This window comes from Macrotis lagotis, chromosome 1 (genome assembly GCF_037893015.1).
Source record: "Macrotis lagotis isolate mMagLag1 chromosome 1, bilby.v1.9.chrom.fasta, whole genome shotgun sequence".
NCBI lineage: Eukaryota > Metazoa > Chordata > Mammalia > Peramelemorphia > Peramelidae > Macrotis > Macrotis lagotis.
The window spans coordinates 525432141-525451421 of record NC_133658.1 but is presented as its reverse complement, the minus strand read 5'-3'; the positions used below and the strand labels follow the sequence as shown (position 1 = coordinate 525451421).

At 33.8% G+C, this 19281-nt stretch overlaps 1 protein-coding gene across 7 annotated transcripts in view; it reads right to left on the bottom strand.

Moving 5' to 3' along the window:
* Positions 1-19281, bottom strand: part of DMD (dystrophin) — a 2282785-nt gene that overhangs the window by 1386889 nt on the left and 876615 nt on the right. For all 7 annotated transcript variants that reach the window (XM_074220296.1, XM_074220284.1, XM_074220285.1 and 4 more), the window contains one exon: positions 15507-15656. In XM_074220296.1, coding sequence (XP_074076397.1) covers positions 15507-15656 — 150 coding nt within the window. The remainder of the gene's footprint in view (positions 1-15506; positions 15657-19281) is intronic.

Here is a 19281-nt window from a genome sequence, read left to right as displayed (position 1 = left end):
GAATGGGATTTCTCTTTCTAGCTCTTCCTGCTGTATCTTGCTAGACATATATAGAAAAGTTGAGGATTTATGAGGCTTTATATTATAACCTGCAACTTTGCTGAAATTGCTAATTGTTTCTAGTAGTTTTTTGGTTGATTTCTTGGGATTCTCTAGGTATATCTTCATGTTATCTGCAAAGAGTGAGAGTTTTGTCTCCCTTCCCAATTCTAATTCCTTCAATTTCTTTTTCTTCTCTAATTGCTGATGCTAACATTTCTAATATAATATTGAATAGTAGTGGTGATAATGGACACCCTTGTTTCACCCCTATTCTTATTGGGAATGCCTTTAGCCTATCCCCATTGAATATAATGCTTGCTGATAGTTTCAGATAGATACTGCTAATTATTTTATGGAACAGTCCATTTATTCCTAGACTCTCTAGTGTTTTTAATAGGAATGGATGCTGCATTTTGTCAGAAGCTTTTTCAGCATCTATTGATATGATCATATGACTTCTAATAGGTTTGTTGTTGATATAATTGAGTATACTAACAGTTTTCCTAATATTGAACCAACCCTGCATTCCTGAAACAAATCCTACTTGAACATAATGTATTATCCTCATGATAACTTGTAATCGTTTTGCTAAGATTTTATTTAAGATTTTTGCATCTATATTCATCAGGGAAATAGGTCTATAATTTTCTTTCTCTGTTTTAACTCTTCCTGGTTTAGGTAACAGCACCATATTGGTTTCATAGAAAGAGTTAGGAAGAGTTGATTCTTTCCCTATTTTTCCAAAGATTTTATATAGAATTGGAACCAATTGTTCCTTAAATGTTTGGTAGAATTCACTTGTGAATCCATCAGGCCCAGGAGAATTTTTTGGTGGGGAGTTCAGTGATGGTTTGTTGAATTTCTTTTTCTGAGATAGGGTTGTTTAGGTATTTAATCTCTTCTTCATTTAACCTGGGCAACTTATATTTTTGTAAATATTCATCCATTTCACTTAGATTATCAAATTTATTGGCATAGAGTTGGGCAAAATAATTTTGAGTTATTACTTTAATTTCCTCCTCATTATTGGTGAGCTCACCTTTCTCATTTATGATACTAGCAGTTTGGTTTTCTTCTTTGTTTTTTTTAATCAAATTGAGCAGAGGTTTATCCATTTTATTGGTTTTTTCATAATACAAACTTTTGGTTTTATTTATTAATTCAATAGTTTTTTTGCTTTCGATTTTATTAATTTCTCCTTTAATTTTTAGAATTTCTAATTTTGTATTTAATTGGGGATTTTTGATTTGTTCTTTCTCTAATTTTTTTAGTTGCATGTGTAGTCCATTGATTTCCTCTTTCTCCAATTTATTCATATAAGCATTTAGAGCTATAATATATCCCCTGAGAGTTGCTTTGAATGAAACCCATAGGTTTTGTTATGTTGTTTCATTATTATCATTATCTAGGATAAAATGGTTAATTCTTTCTATAATTTGTTTTTTGGTCCACTCATTTTTTAAAATAAGGTTATTCAGTTTCCACTTTTTCTGGGTCTATATCTCCTTGGCCCAGTATTGCATATGACTTTTATTGCATTGTGATCTGAGAAAGATGTATTCACTATTTCTGCCTTTCTGCAGTTGATCATTAGGTTTTAATGTCCTAGCACATGGTCAATTTTTGTATAAGTTCCATGTACTGCAGAGAAAAAGGTATATTCCTTTCTATCCCCATTCAGTTTCCTCCATAAGTCTACCATATCTAATTTTTCTAACAATCTATTTACCCCCTTAACTTCTTTCTTGTTTATTTTATGATTCGATTTATCTAGATCTGATAGCAGTAGGTTGAGGTCTCTCATTAGTAGAGTTTTGTGGTCTATGTCTTCCTGTAGTTCTTTCAGCTTCTCCTCTAAGAATTTGGGTGCCATCCCACTGGGTGCATATATATATATATATATATATATATATATATATATATATATCAGTATTGAAATGACTTTATTGTCTATGGTACCTTTTAGGAGGATAAAGTTTCCTTCCTTATCTCTTTTAGCACTATGCTATCTGTTTTTGCTGCTGCTTTGTCTGAGATAAGGATTGCTACCCCTGCTTTATTTTACTTCAGCTGAAGCAAAATATATTTTGCTCCAACCTTTTACATTTACTCTATATGTATCTCTATGTTTCAAATGAGTTTCTTGCAAGAAGCATATTGTAGGATTCTGGTTTTTAATCCACTCTGCTATTTGCTTACATTTTAAGGGAGAGTTCATCCCATTCACATTCAAAGTTATGATTACTAATTCTTTATTGCCCTCCATGCTATCTTCCCTCTGTTTGTATTTTCCCCCTTCCCCCCTTATCCATATTCCCCACTATTTTGTTTCTGAATACCACCTCCTTCAGTGTGTTTGACCTCCTATATCACCCCTCCCCTTTCTTTCCCCTTTCCCTTTTTTCCTTTTCCCTTCCTTTTGTTATTTCCCCCTCCCCCCCACTACCCTTCCATTTCTCCATCCTCCCTCCCCTTTTCCCCTTTTAATACTTGAAAGGTTAGATGTTTTATAAGTTAACTGAGTATGTGTAGGTTGACTTTAAGCCAGGTCTGATGAGAAAAAGATTCAGGTGTTTCTCATCTGCTCCCTTCTTCCCCTCTATTACCATAGGTTTTTTGTACCTCTTGGTATAATGAGATTTACCCCATTCAATCCCTTCCCTCCTCCCATCTCTTTCCTGTCCCCCTTTTTAAGGAGGTAGTATATTTAGAGCATTCAATCTAAGTCATAGAAAATTCTGAGTGTCTGTCCCTTCTAGTTCAGTACATTTTATAGAATGGAGTCAAAATTCCTGAGAGTTATTAGAGTCTTTCTCCCAAATGGGGTTAAAGTCACTTACATCTCTTTAGATAACAGTCTAAGGATAGGTCATGAATTCCCATCATTTCTGGCTAGGTATATTCCCTCTGTTAGAGTTACAGTTCTCAAGATTTATGAGAATCTTTTTCCCCATACTGCGATATAGTCAGTTTCAACTTACTGGATAGCATTTTTTTGCCTTTTACCACCCCCCTTTTGTTTTTTACCTTTTCATGTGTCTCTTGAACCTCCTGTTTGATGTCCAAATTTTCTGTTTAGCTCTGGTCTTTTCATCAGAAATTTTTGGAATTCATATATTTTGTTAAATGTCCATCTTTTTCCCTGGAAGAGAAGGCTCTCAGCTTTGCAGGAAAGTAGATTCTTGGCTGCATTCCAAGCTCCCTTGCTCTTGGAAATATCTTGTTCCAGGCCCTTCGATCCCTTAATGTTGAAGTAGCCAGTTCCTGCATGATCCTTACTGTGGCTCCTTGATAGTTAAATTGTTTCTTTCTGGCTGCTTGCAGGATTTTCTCTTTTATCTGATAGTTCTGGAATTTGGCCACAACATTTCTCGGTGTTTTCATTTTAGGATCTTTTTCTGCCCTCCGATTCCATGATATCAGGGCAGTTTTCCATTGCTAGATCCTGTAATATTAAGTCAAGGCTTTTTTTTCTCTCTTCAATGTTTTCAGGAAGTCCTATAATTTTCAGGTTGCCCCTCCGCTATCTATTCTCAAAGTCAGTGGTTTGGTTGATGAGGTATTTTACATTTTCTTCTATTTTTTTCTATTTTTTGATTTTGTTCAACCAATTCTTGCTGTCTCGTGGAGTCATTAATTTCTGTACACTTCATTCTTTTTTGGGGGGGAGGAATTTTCTTCATTAACCTTTTGCAACTCCTTTTCCAACTGGTCAATCCTATTTTTGAAAGACCTTTCCATTTGACCAATTGAGATTTTGAGAGAATTATTTTCATTTTGCATTTGCTCAATTGAGGATCCGAGAGAATTATTCTCATTTTGTATTTGTTCAAATGATGATGTGAGAGATTTTTTTCTCATTTTGTATTTGTCCAATTGATGATGTGAAAGATTTATTCTCATTTTGTAATTGTCCAATTGATGATCTGAGAGATTTATTCTCCTTTTGTATTTGTCCAATTGTATTTTCTAAGGTTTTGTTTTCTTGTTGCAAGGTATTAATTGTCTCTCCCAAATTTTTAAGCTACTTCTTTATTTCTTCAAGGAAGTCTTTTTGTGCTGAAGACCAGATTGTATTCTCCTCAGAGGTTCTAGGTCTTTCTGAGTTAGGGTCTTTCCCTTCCAAGAATTTTTCTATGGATCCACCTTTCCGCTGACCCTTCTTCATTTTGCTAAGACCTTGGGTTGGGGAGGGGCTGGTTCACAGGGCCTTGGGATCACTAAAGGCTTTACTCACTGAGTGCAATTTCTCTTTCTGGCCAGTAGGAGATGCTGGTTGTTTGTGACCTTGATTGAAGCCTTCTCCCTTTGCTTGAAGGGATAGGTTGGAGCTATTGAATTCTTTTGCCTTCAATCTGTGGTGCTCTTTACCCTGGCCTGAGATCATTATTCAGCTGGGCTGGTTCTTCTGCTCACACACCTGGGCCTGAGGCAGAAGTAGGCCGCATTTGTTCCAGGAAGAGGTCTGAGCTGTAATGGAGGCCTGGACTCTGAGTTCCTCAGTCCAGAGGAGGCCAGGGATGGTGTCTGCAGGTCTCCTGCACCGGAGCTCTCCCCAGAGCCCTGTCCACAAGCTCTCGGGGGACAGCACCAACACCAGTGCCTCTACTCCCTAGTTGACTCAAGCCCCTGCCGTCTATCCCCAGTGCTGATCCAGCAGGTCCGGTTCTCAGGCCCTTAGACTCCTGGCTCCAATTCAGCTGTTAATCTGGTTGATCCAGAGCTGATCCTCCTGCTGAGCCCAGACTCACCCACCTGAATTTGGCCAATGCTGCTGCTGGAGACAAATCCTGAGGTAGATGTTCTTTCCCCTGGCTTTTCTTTCTGGGTTTTGTGGGTCAGATTTCTTTTAAAAGGTTTGTTTTATATGGTAGATGGGGAAAGATCAGGAGACTTTAGAACTGTGCCTGTCTTCTCTCTTCCATCTTGGCCGGAAGTCCCCTCAACTCACTTCTCTTGATACCTAAAAGTAATTTTTCATCTTCTATCAGTCTCTCATCCTTTATTTCTAATCCCAGGGGGAAAAAATGCTACTTCTTGCCAATGTTGTGCCCTAAAGTGTATAACTTTCCTTTTAGTGTTCATTCTTTGTGACTTCTCTAAAGGATTTGATAGGGTTAATCATCCAGTCCTTTTTTACAGATGTTCTCATTTTGCTGGTAGCTGTTTTCTTCAATATTTTTGGTGTTGTTTTTACCAAGATATTCATTGCTTTTCAGAATTTTTTTCCTTCATTTTCATTGCTTTCTCTAATTTTTCCTCTACCACTATTATTTGATTTTGAAGTTCACTGTTTTTTAACTCTTCCATGGACCTATGTTCAATTCATTATTTTTTTTTTCCTTTGAGGCTTTACTTGTAACTGTTTTGACTTTATGTTCTGAGGTTTGTCTCTATCCATGCTGTCACCATAGTAGAGTTTTATGGACAGGTTCTTTTTTTTGGTTGTTGTTTGCTCATTTTTCCAGTCTATTTCTTGACTCTGAACTTTATGTTAAAGTTGAACTCTGTTTCCAGTAAACAGTACAAGAGAGAAGCACTACCTCATGTTTCAAAATTTTTCACAATTCTGTTTTCAGTCATTTTTGCATATTTGGAAGCTTTGGATGTTTCCAAGATTTTGTGTTCTTGGGAGAAACATGGCTACTGTTTGTACTTTTTTTTTAGGTTTTTGCAAGGCAAATGGGGTTAAGTGGTTTGCCCAAAGCCACACACCTAGGTAATTATTAAGTGTCTGAGGCCGGATATGAACTCAGGTACTCCTGACTCCATGGCCGGTGTTCTATCCACTGCGCCACCTAGCTGCCCTGTTTGTACTCTTGTCCTTATCCAGGAAGGGTCTCTGATTCCTTGGAATTGCAATCAGTAATTTTCTTTAGGGTTCCTCATGCTTTGTGACTGAAAGCATTTCTTCAGGCTCCTGCTCCCTCTTAACCAGAAGTGGTTCTTTCTATTTTTGAACTATGGTACAGAAGTGGGTTTAAGCAATGCATTTGCCAAACAACATTTGACCCTACATTCAGTAGGTCACAGGGTCACAATAATGACCTGTAATCTTTTTCAGCCTAATAGACTAGAGGCACCTCCCCCCCCCCCCCCATACACACATACTCATCTATCATCACCATCTGACTTGAGAGCTCCTGAAGCTACTGCTGTCACCCCATCTAATCTCATCCGTGCTGCTTCATTCATGTGAGCTCTGGCATCCTCCATCCCCATGACACAAAATTCTCTTTGTTTAAGAATATTTTACTCTGAGCAGCTCTGTTGCTCTAGACTTCAATTTGAGGTATTTTGGGGAATGTTGGGAGTACTCTGCTGAGGGTGCTAGCCTCTCTACCATCTTTGCTTTGCTTCCAGAAATCTTTGATTTTTTTGTTTGTTTATTTTTGTTGTTTTTGTTTTGGGAAGGTAATGGGGAAAGTGATTTGCCCAAGATCACACAGTTAGGTAATTATTATGTCTGAAGACCTGGACTCAGGTCTTCCTGACTCTAGGGCCAGTGCTCTCTCTATTCACAGCACCAATGGGCTGCCCCCGTCTTCAAATTTTTTTTAAATAAAAAGGTCCACCTCTGGACTTTCATGTTTGTTTGTTTTTAATGGTATCATTATCTCAGTAATCTAGGTTCAAACCTATTTAGTTATCCTTGACTCCTTCCATTTTCCCTTTGTCTTCATATTGTGTTGTGGATGTTTACTTCATAATTGAAGAAGACCATGACATCAAATGAAGGCATGACCTGAACATTGGGGGGAATATTGTACAGAGTCATCCTTGTTATTACCTTTTTCAGAAATGTTTCACCCATTGACCTCATTTGATAGGAAACAAAACTTCTGATGGAGGTTCAGATGCTGTGGGAGTCCTTGGCCTTATTGATAGAGTTCTCTCCCAAATCAATGGTGTGCCATAGTGTTCCAGCAATGCTGGGCAAAAGGTCCAGTATGTGATTTTCTGGTGACAACACAGTATATCTAAGCCTGTCTCACAATGGTCTAATCACAAGTAGAGCCTTTTCCTCTCAGGTTTGCAACCATACTCTCCCTGAAACCCAAAGATTTTGGTTTTCTAGAAGCTGCCCAGTGAGTCATGGTAATAATACCACCAGATTGCTAGTTGACATCCTTTTTTGTTGGAACTACAAGGTGTCTGATCATCATCGAACTTCTGACTGTCATTCCTGATTAATGAAATCATTCTTTGCAAATGTTTTTAACCTAGCCCATCTTGCACCGGTCTAAGATTTCACCTCAAACAGCATAACATGGATGCCCCTGATTTTCTCTATTAATCATGGCTCCAGTTCTGAAAAATCTTATTCTCATATCAAATATACTAGCAAATCTGCCCTTTCTCTCCCTTCCTGTCTCTTTTTCTTTTCTTATTTCATATTTTATTTTGTACTGACACTGTCACATAATTTAAGACATTATTATTGCTGTCTGGACTACTTCAAATAGTTTATTAAAATTATCATATTCTAATGGTGTACATTGACACCAGATTCTTTTTATTAAATCATTCTTTTGAAATTCAATTATCCTACTCAAAACCATTTAGTGGCTTTCTATTGCCAATGACTAAAGAATTACATCCTCACCTTAAGATTCTCTCTCCTTACCATACATACACTCTAGTCAAATTTCCATTTCTATACTTACCACTCTAAAAATTAAAAATAAGCTGGACTATTTGTCATTTTTAGAAGAAACTTTGTCCTTCCTGAATTTTATAGTCTAACTCATTTTTTTCTCTCACATAGATTATACAATATAATTTTGATTTCTAATTTGTGTTTAAAGTGTTTATTTTGATAAATTCATTAATGAATCAATCACTAAATCTTCAACTCCCTACTTCCCTACTTCTACTATTTGTATTTCCATTTTAGGAGTCAGAGAGGCTCAAAACCTCATCTTTACCTTCTATAACTAATCAACTGCCAATTCTCACTGATTCTGCATTATCATTATTGTTCATTTTTGTTCTTTCTTTTGCCCTTCCATTGTAACTACCTTTGTTTAGATGCATTGTTTTTATCCTGGAATATTGTAGTATTCTCTAAATAGCATTTTTGTCTCTAGAATCTATTTCCATTCTATCTTTCATTGATATAATAACATAAGAATTATGAGGACATTTTTAATCTACTCAAAAACCTTCAGTGCTTCCCCACTGCTGGATGAGTGTTTTCCTTTCATTCATGTATATAGTATTGGTCTCCTGCTTACCTTTTAACTCCATGGCTCTCATGTGTTCTAGTTATATGTAGTTCAAATATGTAGTTTATTATTAATGTGAACACTTTCACTGACACATTTTGGCAGATAGTCTTGAAATATAGTCAGAACTAGAAGAGTCAGCATTCTGTAGACATTCTGGTGCTTTATATTATAAACTTATCTCATTTTGCATCTATGCCTTTAATCACATTAGCTGCATGCTTAAATAAGGATGATTAAAAAACTTAAATCTCCATCTCCATCTCTAGATATTCATTCAATTCAGGTGCTAAGACTTCTTAGAACTTGTATCTTTTTTTTGTACTATCATAGCTTCTTTTTATAGAAATTTCTCATAGAATTATAGAATTTTAAGATGCAAATAACCAAAATTATCAACTCATTTTACAGATTGTATTGAGATAAAGAAAAGAGATATGAGTTATAGATACAAGATTGTAATTATGTCTTCAGACTTCAATATCTGTTCTTTCCTCAAAACCACTTGATCTTATATACTCAACTGTAAGTATTTTAGAGGATATTTTTATCTTCAAGATACCTTGTATAAAGTCAGAGTGTTATGGCTATTTCTTGAATTTAGTACTGAAGCTGGTCAGTAACATCAAATATCAGAATAAAGAGCTAATGGGCGGCTAGGTGGCATAATGGATAAAGCAATGGCCTTGGAGCCAGGAGTACCTGGGTTCAAATCCAGTCTCAGACACTTAATAATTACCTAGCTGTGTGGCCTTGGGCAAGCCACTTAATCCCATTTGCCTTGCAACAAAACCTAAAAAACAAAACAAAACAAAAATAAAGAGCTAAGGTAAATCAGAAGTTATAGAAAGATAGGGAGGAAAAGTAGATTGTTAACTCAAAGAGCAATTGAAGGTATGTTTAGTCTCAGTCCAACTAGAAAGAAAATTCTTGCTTGTCCAATCCCTAAACTTATTTTTTGGCATCTTGATTAAATTTTTTTGCTTGTGTACAATTTTTTTAAAATTTTATTTATTTAAGGCAATGAGGTTAAGAGTGACTTGCCCAAGGTCACACAGGCAATTATTAAGTGTCCAAGGTTGAATTTGAACTCAGGTCTTCCTGACTCCAGGGCTGCTGCTCTATCTACTGTGTAACCTAGCTCCCCCCCTTGTTTGTATAGAGTTTTGCTGATATAGCTTTAAATTCATAGTCAACTGTAATGTGTACATTCCTCTTACATTTAGCACCTTTCATATGTGTATTAGAGAAATATTTTATTTTGATGATTTTAAGAAAAATGAACTTAATCTTATTTTATCTTTGTGTCTGCTTTGATTTATTAAATATGAAATTAATAATGTTTATGAATTAAATTGGGTTAAAATCTGAAAAGCTTTGAGAAGCAAGTGAATGAAATATTTTGGAAGACAAGTCCACTGGAAGAGTTATCTTATTTAATTTTGGATTTTTAACATTTTATTAGAAAGATTTTTGATTTAATTTTTTTCTTTATAGTCAACTGAAATTTGTCTACCCATAACTTCCATTGATACTGGTTAAACTTCTGAAACTATATAATTTAAATTAATGCCTTCATTTAAATGACAAGCTTTCAAATACTGAAAAACTGATAGCATGTTATATGCAATATTCAGATTAGATACTCCCAGTTAGCTATTCCTTTGCCTTCCTTGATAATCATGTGACACAGTTTTGAGTTGACTAATGATTTTAGTCATTTTATTATCAATATGTTTCAACTTGTCAGTGTCTCCCCTTAAATGTAGCCCCAATGCTGAGTACAGTTCTACAAATTCAACTTAATTAGGTCAGTGTACAGCAACACTACCACTGTCATTTTATAAGTTATTAATGGAAACTAAACTTACATTTGGTTTCTTAGCTGATTTTGACTTCCCCTTCTACTCACCATTTCAGGGAAAATTTAGTAGTTCATGACACTTTTATCTTCAAACACATTGCTGATTTGATGTCCATTAAGCATAGAACATTTCAAATTCTCTACTTAACCATAAAAAGTGATTTGATCAATAAACCAATATTAGAGTTATTCCTATCTCTTGTATTTTCTACCAGAAAATATTTTCTTCAATAGAAAATAAGTTGAATATCAGTGGTTTTTTTAAAGCATGTTTTACTTCTTCATTCATCAAAATGGTTTGAATCTAGAGTTTTAATATCACCTCTCATATTACTCATGGTCATGGGACAACATTGTAAAATTTCATTATTCTGAAGGCAACAAAACGTGATTTCAGTTTTTTTTCATAAGGTTCAAAAATGGAAGGATCATGGGATTTTGCCTCTTTTTTTTTTAAAGATAAAGGTTTTTGTTATTTTCCAAGACCACTCATGTAGCAAATAATAGTGCTAGGATTTGTATGTAGGTCCTTTGATCATAAATCTAGGGATTTTTCCACATGGCATCTTCTAATACTGTATTTTATCTATTCATAACCTGCAGCTAGATAGAACCTTATTTCTATTGGGTTCATTAATAGGACACAGAGAGAGTAACAGAAGTTGGAAAGGATTTGGAACTATGTACAAAGGGTATAAAACAATGCCTACCCCTTGACCTAGCAATGCTACTTCTAGGTCTATATACTAGAAGAGGACAAAAAAACAGGAAGGAAGAGGACCTCTTTAGCAGTTGCTTTCTGCTGGCAAGCGATTGAACATTGAGGGAATGTCCATCAGTAGGGGAATGGCTGAATATATTGGGCTTTGTGATTATGATGAAATGCTCTTCTGTTATGAAAACTGATGAGCAGGATATTCTCAGTAAAAAAACCTACATGAACAGATGCATTGGGAAATGTACTATATACAAAGTATTATATACAATGCTGTAGGATGATCAACTGTTATTGACTTACCTTTTTTCTGTAATGCTGTGACATAAGACAACTCTAAAGGATTTATGGTGAAGAATACTGTTCATACGAAAGACAGATCTGATGATGTCTGAATACAGATTGATACATACTTTTTTAACTCTAAGTTTTCTTGGTAGGGTTATTTTACTGGGGTCTTTTTTAGGCTTTTGCAAGGCAATGGGGTAAAATGGCTTGCCCAAGGCCACACAGCTAGGTAATTATTAAGTGTCTGAGGCCAGATTTGAACTCAGATACTCCTGACTCCAGAACCAGTGTTCTATCCATTGTGCCACCTAGCCACCCGGTTATTTTACTCTTACAACATGAGTATTGTGGTAATGTTTTTAATGAATAAACATTTCTAACCTATATCAAATAAATTGTTTTCTCAGTGCAGGGGATTGGTGTGAGGGAAAGGGAGAAAATTTGAAACTCAAGGTTTTTAAAGTGAATGCTTAAACTTGTTTTAGTGTGTAACCATGGAAAATAAAATAAAATATATTTTTTTTAAAGAAATGCAAAGTGGGCGGCTAGGTGGCATAGTGGATAAAGCACTGGCCTTGGAATCAGGAGTACCTAGGTTCAAATCTGGTCTCAGACACTTAATAATTACCTAGCCGTGTGGCCTAAGGCAAGCCACTTAACCCCATTTGCCTTGCAAAAAACCTAAAAAAAAAAAAAAAAGAAAAGAAAAAAAGAAATGCAAAGTGATTGGGGAATCAGAAAAGGTCTTTTCAAGGATATGAACACCTGAACTGAGTCTTGAAGAGACTTTTCAGAAACTCCAAGAAATTAGAGAAATAAAACATTTCAGCTTAAGGGAAGTAATTTATATAAATGCATGGAAGCAGTAGATGGGATGGTTTGTAATAATAAGAATTACATAAGCTACTGCACAGTTGAATTTGTCTTTGAGTTCTCCAATTATCCAGGTAATCAAGAAGGGTTATTTTGAGAATTGACTGAATTGGCTAAGATACAGAATAGTTTGACATATCAACGATCCTTTGCAATGACTGAAAATAAACCCACCTCTAAGTTCATTTTGGCTCTGAAGTAAACCCTGAGTCATTTAGTGGTTTATGGATCCTCAAGAGAAATCCTTATCTTCAGAGATTTTTTGAATTATTGACTATAGTGTTCTCTGATACATCCTGTTTTACATTCACTTATCTTATTGTCTGTTTTCAATCCTTGAAATGTGGACTGCTTCACCAAGAATGTCTTCTAATAATGAGTATCAAAGGACCACAACTGTGATAACTGGAATTCCTCACTCCCCCTACCCTTGGGAATGTGCTCACTGACTCATTCTTTTCCAAGTCCACCTTTCTTTTGTTCAAAAGATATATAAACTTTCTTCATTCCTTACTTGGTGTTCTGTTCAGCATAGCCTAGACAGTTCCCATGTATATGCTTTTTTTCCTTCTCTGATTAATAAAAAAAACTTATTTAATTTCATAGACATCACATTCCTCTGTTTTTCTGTTTTGTAGAAAAGGGGGAATTAGATCTTATGAACTGATCTAATTCTTGAAAGAGAACTAGGGGAAAAGAAATTCAACCTTCATTTAACTCATTTTACTAAATCATTTTGTGTAGTGAGTACAGAGGGGCAGGGGTTTGATGAGTAGGCATCCTGAAACTAGACTGAAGTTATATGCCAAATGTCAATGTCAAATGTCAAATAGAGATGGTTTCTTGAAGGCAGAATATGCCTCTCTTTTTTATTTGTATCTCTACTTCTGGTATATATGTGCTTGAAAGAATGAACTTAATAAATGCCTGTCAAATAATTGTTATCCAGAATTTAAAAAAATAAAGAGGAATTACTCTTTATGCTTTAGCTAGTTACCAAAAATCAAAATTCCTATTGTCTGAAACTACTCCATGATATTTTCTTTCTTAACTAGAATCATTTACAACTGTATTTTTAAAAAATTCAATTCTAAAATTCCCTTGCTTAGGACATAAATGTCCTAGGACACTATAATCTGGGACTGTCTGCCCTATAGTAAGCAGTAACCTCAGTAAAAATCTAGTCAAAACATCAGGATGATTGACAAAACTAATCTAAATAACTACATCTTTGTACTATGAACTCCTTTTAAAAGAGATAAATGGAATAGCACAGCCCTGAAGATGTAGAACAGGATTATTGCTATCTATCACTTGATTTCATTTCAGTAAATTAAAGGTCAGAATAATGGAATTTGCTGAGGACATTAACTAAGTTAAGAAGTTTTGATTTGCCTATTGCTTTGCTATTAGGAGAAAAATTTTATTGTCCCTCAACTCTCAAATTATTCACTACAAATATTGAAAGGAAGATTTAAAGGCAAATTTTGCCTTTAAGTTCTCTGACCCATCTACAATGTGTTTAGTAATGGCTTTTGCTGAGTTAAAGAGATCCAGATTACTCCTCAAGGCAAACATATCTTAATGGACCTTTAACTCCTATCTTCATTAATTAAAAGTTTTGTCAAAATTTCATACTATGTATTTTTACCTTAATCATTTGATTTCAAATCATTTGCACATTTGACCAAAGACTGAAATGGTGAAAAATTTTTTAAAAAGTCATTCAGTAAAGAATAAGAATATTTATATGTTGTCTATCAAAGAAAAATTTGGGGGTCCTTTTCTTTATGATATCACTTTACTTTTGGGGAAATCAGAAAGCCAAGGGAGGCATTTTAAAAATTACTCTTTATTTAACTGATATTCCTTTCAAAAGCAGAATACTTTCTATAAGAAAGAATTTAGGGGGTGTGATTTACCCTAAAACTCTTCTATCCTTTAATTTTCTATGATTTAATTGCCTCACATTGCTATAAAAGTCATTAAGTAGTTGGCCATTGAAACTCTTTAAAATGTCAGTTTATTACATTTTTTATCCTTGAATCTTCTATTATCACTTCAACAGTTAATTAGTTTCATACTTTCAGAAGAAAGAATGGAGAAAATGGGAAGAAGAAGAAAAGGGAAGGAGGAGGAAGACAAAAAGAAGAGAAAGGAAGGGTAAAAGAAAAAGAGGAGGAAGAAGAATAGGAAGAGGAAGAAGAGGAGGAAATAATTAAAAATTGAGATAATAATTGTAAAAAAAATAATACTTACAAGCATTTTATTGGAACAGAGTAGGTATTATATAAATTCTTATTCCCTTCTCTTATTTTCCCCTCCCTATTTTATGCTCTGACACCAGAACACTATACCCTAGCAATGTTGCCCAATGCTCTTTCAGAGAATTCTAATCAAATAACCATTACCCTTTACCACTCTAGGTCCCCAGAAATGATATATCAATGCACTATTTTTCTCTTGTAATCTGACAAATTGAATCATAACTTCTTTCCTGGACCACCATACTTCTAAATGAATTTTGTCAGCCATTAGAATAATGGCTTCTTTTTTGTTAAATTTTATTTAAGGCATTGGGGTTCAGTGACTTGCCCAAGGTCAACGTTAGGTCGATTTTGAACTCAGATCCTCCTGACTCCAGGGTCAGTGCTCTATTCATTGTGCCACCTAACTGCCTCAGAATATAAAATTCTTGAGAGCATGGACTATGTTTCTTTGGTGCCAAAGATCATGGTTCATAATAAGCATTCAATAAATACTTTTCAATCATTCATTGTTATAGGTATTACTATCTAATTATAGCCTGAGAGAGGAGAAAGGATATATTAGCAAATAAAGATGATATAAAAATAAAGGTATCAATTATTTTTAGATCACAAGAAATGCTCATTATTTATATACCAGAAATAATAAATATAATCACACTATTTAGGACAGTGAAACAATTAACTTGCTTAGTTTACAAATATACATCATCTTTGGTTCATGGTCCTTTGCCCAAATTCCCTCTCTTTACTACTTTTATAGAGAACACTATTTCCTTATCTTCATCAGATAGAATCCTTAGTTTCATTTGAAGCATAATTCAAGAGCTACCTTTGAAAAGAATTCTTTTCTGATCCTCTTCCATTCCCATTTAACATTTTCTCCCTCTTAAAATTACTTTGCATTTTGTATTTCTTTAAATAAAGTTTGTATTTACTTATGTAAACTACTGACAATAGGTTCTGTTTGTTTTTATGAGGGAGGGCATTTTGTACACAATAGATGTTTCATAAATTTTTTGGAATTTGGAATTGAATACTCACATAAATATCATTATTTCTTGCATGCAACAATATATATGTGGCATTTATATGGGACATTTTACATAGTTTTATATATATATATATGTATATACATATATGTATATACATATTAATGTAATAATGTCAAGGTTTAGAAGATATTCACTATTGAGTTAAATAGATCTTGACTATCATATTCATCTTACCTCTTGATGAAGATCATCCCATCGAGAATTAAATCTCTCCAGTTTCTCATTGATTAGTTCATCTAGAACTCCACCATCTGTTAATGTCTGTGCCAGTTCTCGAATCTGATTTCGGTTATCATCTGGATGCCGCATTAAGCTTTCAAGTGACTGAAAAATAATAAAAATGACTAATTTTTCTTTTTTAAAAATATTATATCAACAAAAATACCAAAGAATTCATTCAATACATCATCTGGATTTACATAGTTAAGATAGAACCACTTATATACTTTTGTTCAACTAAAACTCTTGTTCAATTATCTCTGTTGATTTATTATTTTTATGTAATTTGATATAAATTTCTTCCAAAATATAATTAAACTTTTATGCTTCTATAAAGGTTGGCTATGGTGTAAAAGAAAAAATCCAAATCTAGGTCTAAATATATGAATTAGAAAATTATTCAGGTCGCTCCTGCTCATTCTCCATCAGGATTAAAAGTAAACTTTCCTGACAAAATATGATTCCAAAAATTTCTGCTAATTTTTTATTTATGAAAATACATGTACACACACACACACACACACACACACACACACACACAAACAAACAAACAAAGATGACTGCCTTCCCTAAAATAGGCAGAAGTGGGATAAAATACTACAATGTAGCTTCAGTTCCAAATTGACTTTTCCACAAATTTCAATTCTCTGCTATCTAAACTCAACCACATTCTTGTCACTTATTTCACTCTGTCCTTTGGTCCATATCTTGCCTCATTGATGATCTCTGCTTTTTCCTCTTTAGTTTTTCCTTTTCTATCCAACTTTTTCTACTTTTTTCATAATAAAGGGAAATATAGTAGAGTAGTTTTCTTTATCTGCTTCCATTTCTTCATAACTTAACTTTTTAAATTAGATTTATATTCTAGATTTATATTCCTAATCCTCTAAAGAAATTAGACTCTAAAACATCATATTTGACCCTCTTATGTTTCTCTCTGTCTCTGTCTCTCTGTTTCTTATTTGTCTTTCTGAATGCTGATATTTGAGCCATAGGAAAAGAAGAGATCAAAAGAAAAGAATTAAAAGTCTTTGTGTGTATGTGTGTGTGTGAAAGAGAGAGAGACAGAGACAGACAGAGAGACAGAGGGAGAGAGACAAACAGATACACACACACACACACACACACACACACACAAAGACAGACACCCTTTTAACTCTGTTCTTTACTATCTCTTTTTTCCTGTGGCTCAAATATCAGCATTGAATGGATATTTCCCTTGCCTGGGTATTCAACCTTAATTTATAACTAGCTATTATTTAATTCCAGCTGGACATACTGTTAACATTCAACAAATTTAACAAATCTCAAAGTGACTCTTCCTGCCATGCCTAATACTTTTAATGGGAGAGTGATTTTCCATTTCACTTATCCTTGAAGCTTCTTTTTCTCTCATCTCCCAAATCAAAATAATTGCCAAATTCTATTGATTCTAACTCTAAGTTATACTTTACATCTGCTTTTTTCTTTCAATTCTTTTTAAGTTAATTTAATTTTATTCTGAACTTAAAAAATGAAATAAGCATTTCCATTACATAGTAGAAAAGAAAAAAAAATTGATTGTACATGATACTTCAAATTGTTTATGTACAACTTGCTATTCTCTTTAAATATATAATAAAGTCATCATGTAACTTTCCTTTTTTATTCCCTCCTTTCTTTAATGTATCTTTTGTTGTGAATTTGGATATTTATAGTAGTCAAAATGACAAAGTTACTCAGAGTTGTGTTAAAACAATACTGTTGGTACTGAATATAATGTTCTCTTGGTTTTCATTTTGCTCTTCATTATTTCATGCAAGTCTCTCCAGATTTTTCCTAAGATCATTGAGTTCAACATTTATTATAGCACCATAGTATTCTATCACAATTATATACCACATCTTGCTTAGCTATTCCCCAATTCTTGGACCCCTATTTTCTAGTTCTTAGACATCCCCAAAGAGAGTTGCTATAAATATTTTAGAACACACAGGGTCTTTTCCTTTTTTTTCTAATAATCTTGGTAAACAAACCTAATAATGGCATTGTTTCCTTTCAATTCTTACTACCACAACCCTATTTTAGCTATTTATAACTTCTCATCTGGTTTTTTCTGAAAGGTCTCCCTGCCTTTATAACATTGCAAAATTAATTGTCCCACTACAGAGATTAAATAATTTGATTCCATTTCTCAACATTCTTTATTAGTTCACTATTGTTTGCTGAAGTAAGCTCACATTCCTCTTCCCATCAATCTAGACCCTAAAGAATTTTATAACAACTTACCATAGAAGGTTCATATCAGTTACTTATACTCATTTTACAATTTGTGGGAATATTTCTATTTTTCCCCCAATACATAGTTTTGTTCATATAATTTACTCCTGAAATGATGTCCCAATCAGTCTCTGACTATTGATATCCCACCAGCTTACATGACTTCTATTTCATGAAGACACCCTTGGTCCTAGAGGCAGAAGTTTTCTCTTTTCTCTCACAGAATTTAATTTCCACCTCCCTGATACACTTATAGTATTGCATTTTTTGCATTCCATTTACAAATATGTATTTCTAATCTTGTATTTTAAGCTCACAAAGAGTAGAGACTAAGTTTAATTTTGCTTTGTTTCTCTGTTAAATATTTCACAATATTTTCAATATTTCAATATTAAGTTATTTACACAATCTCATTTATTAAATTCAATTTCAATTTCATCTTTAATGACCTGTTTTGGATATGCTTGAATTAGTTAATTATGGCATTCATGGCAGATAGATTTGAATACAACACTCTAGATATGACCTAAGAGGTCTAGAGTATAGTAGAACTATTATTTCCTTAAACTATATTCTTATTCATAAAATGATATAAACATAATTATAGATGACTCAAAGGTTAAGAGAGATGGTACAAGAAGGTTCCAGGATGGAACCTATGCTCCTCTGTGGAGAATCTAAAGGACAATATGGATAGCAATCACATAAAAATATAAATCATGAATGTGTTATTTTTACTGCTGGAGAGAATCCCACATGAATAAGCATATCAATTAATTGAAATATTGGAAAATTAATTTACACTGACATCTTATTTTTATATTTCAAGATACCTCTTCCTCAATTTTTAAGTGTGAACTTTTGTAAGTTTCTTTATAAAACATTTCCCTTGTTGTATTTGGCCCCTAGCTCTATTCTGTCAAGATCATGGTTTCATAGAAAGCTAGAGCTATCAGGGTATTTAAAGATGGCTTAGTTCAGTCAAATTTCACAGGTGAGAAAAATGACGTGCAGAAAGACTAGGTTTATTTTCCCATATCACTGGGCTAGCAAATGGTGGAGCTAAACCTAAAATCCAGCTATTATCAATGAGATAATTTATTACTTGGCAGCAGATTGCAACATTCATAGATAACTAAAAGAAAACATGATTTAAAAAAACTTATTTTGTCATTGTCTTTAAAGTCAAGGAAAGTGTTTTTCAAATAATGGTTTCATTGATAAAAGTAAACTGCTTGAGGAACTTCTATTATTCAAACAAAATAAATAGTATCTACTATAAAACTTTTAATTTTAGATCATAGTCTGAGTCATTGACTGACAAAATAGTTTCCCACAGTCAGACATCCAGAAATTTCAGAAATAGATCTTGAAACTAAGTCTTTTTAATTCTGAATTCAACTGTCTATACAAAATAATACACTGCCTCTCACAGAGAAAAATGAAACCAAAGGTTATATCTACAAACTAT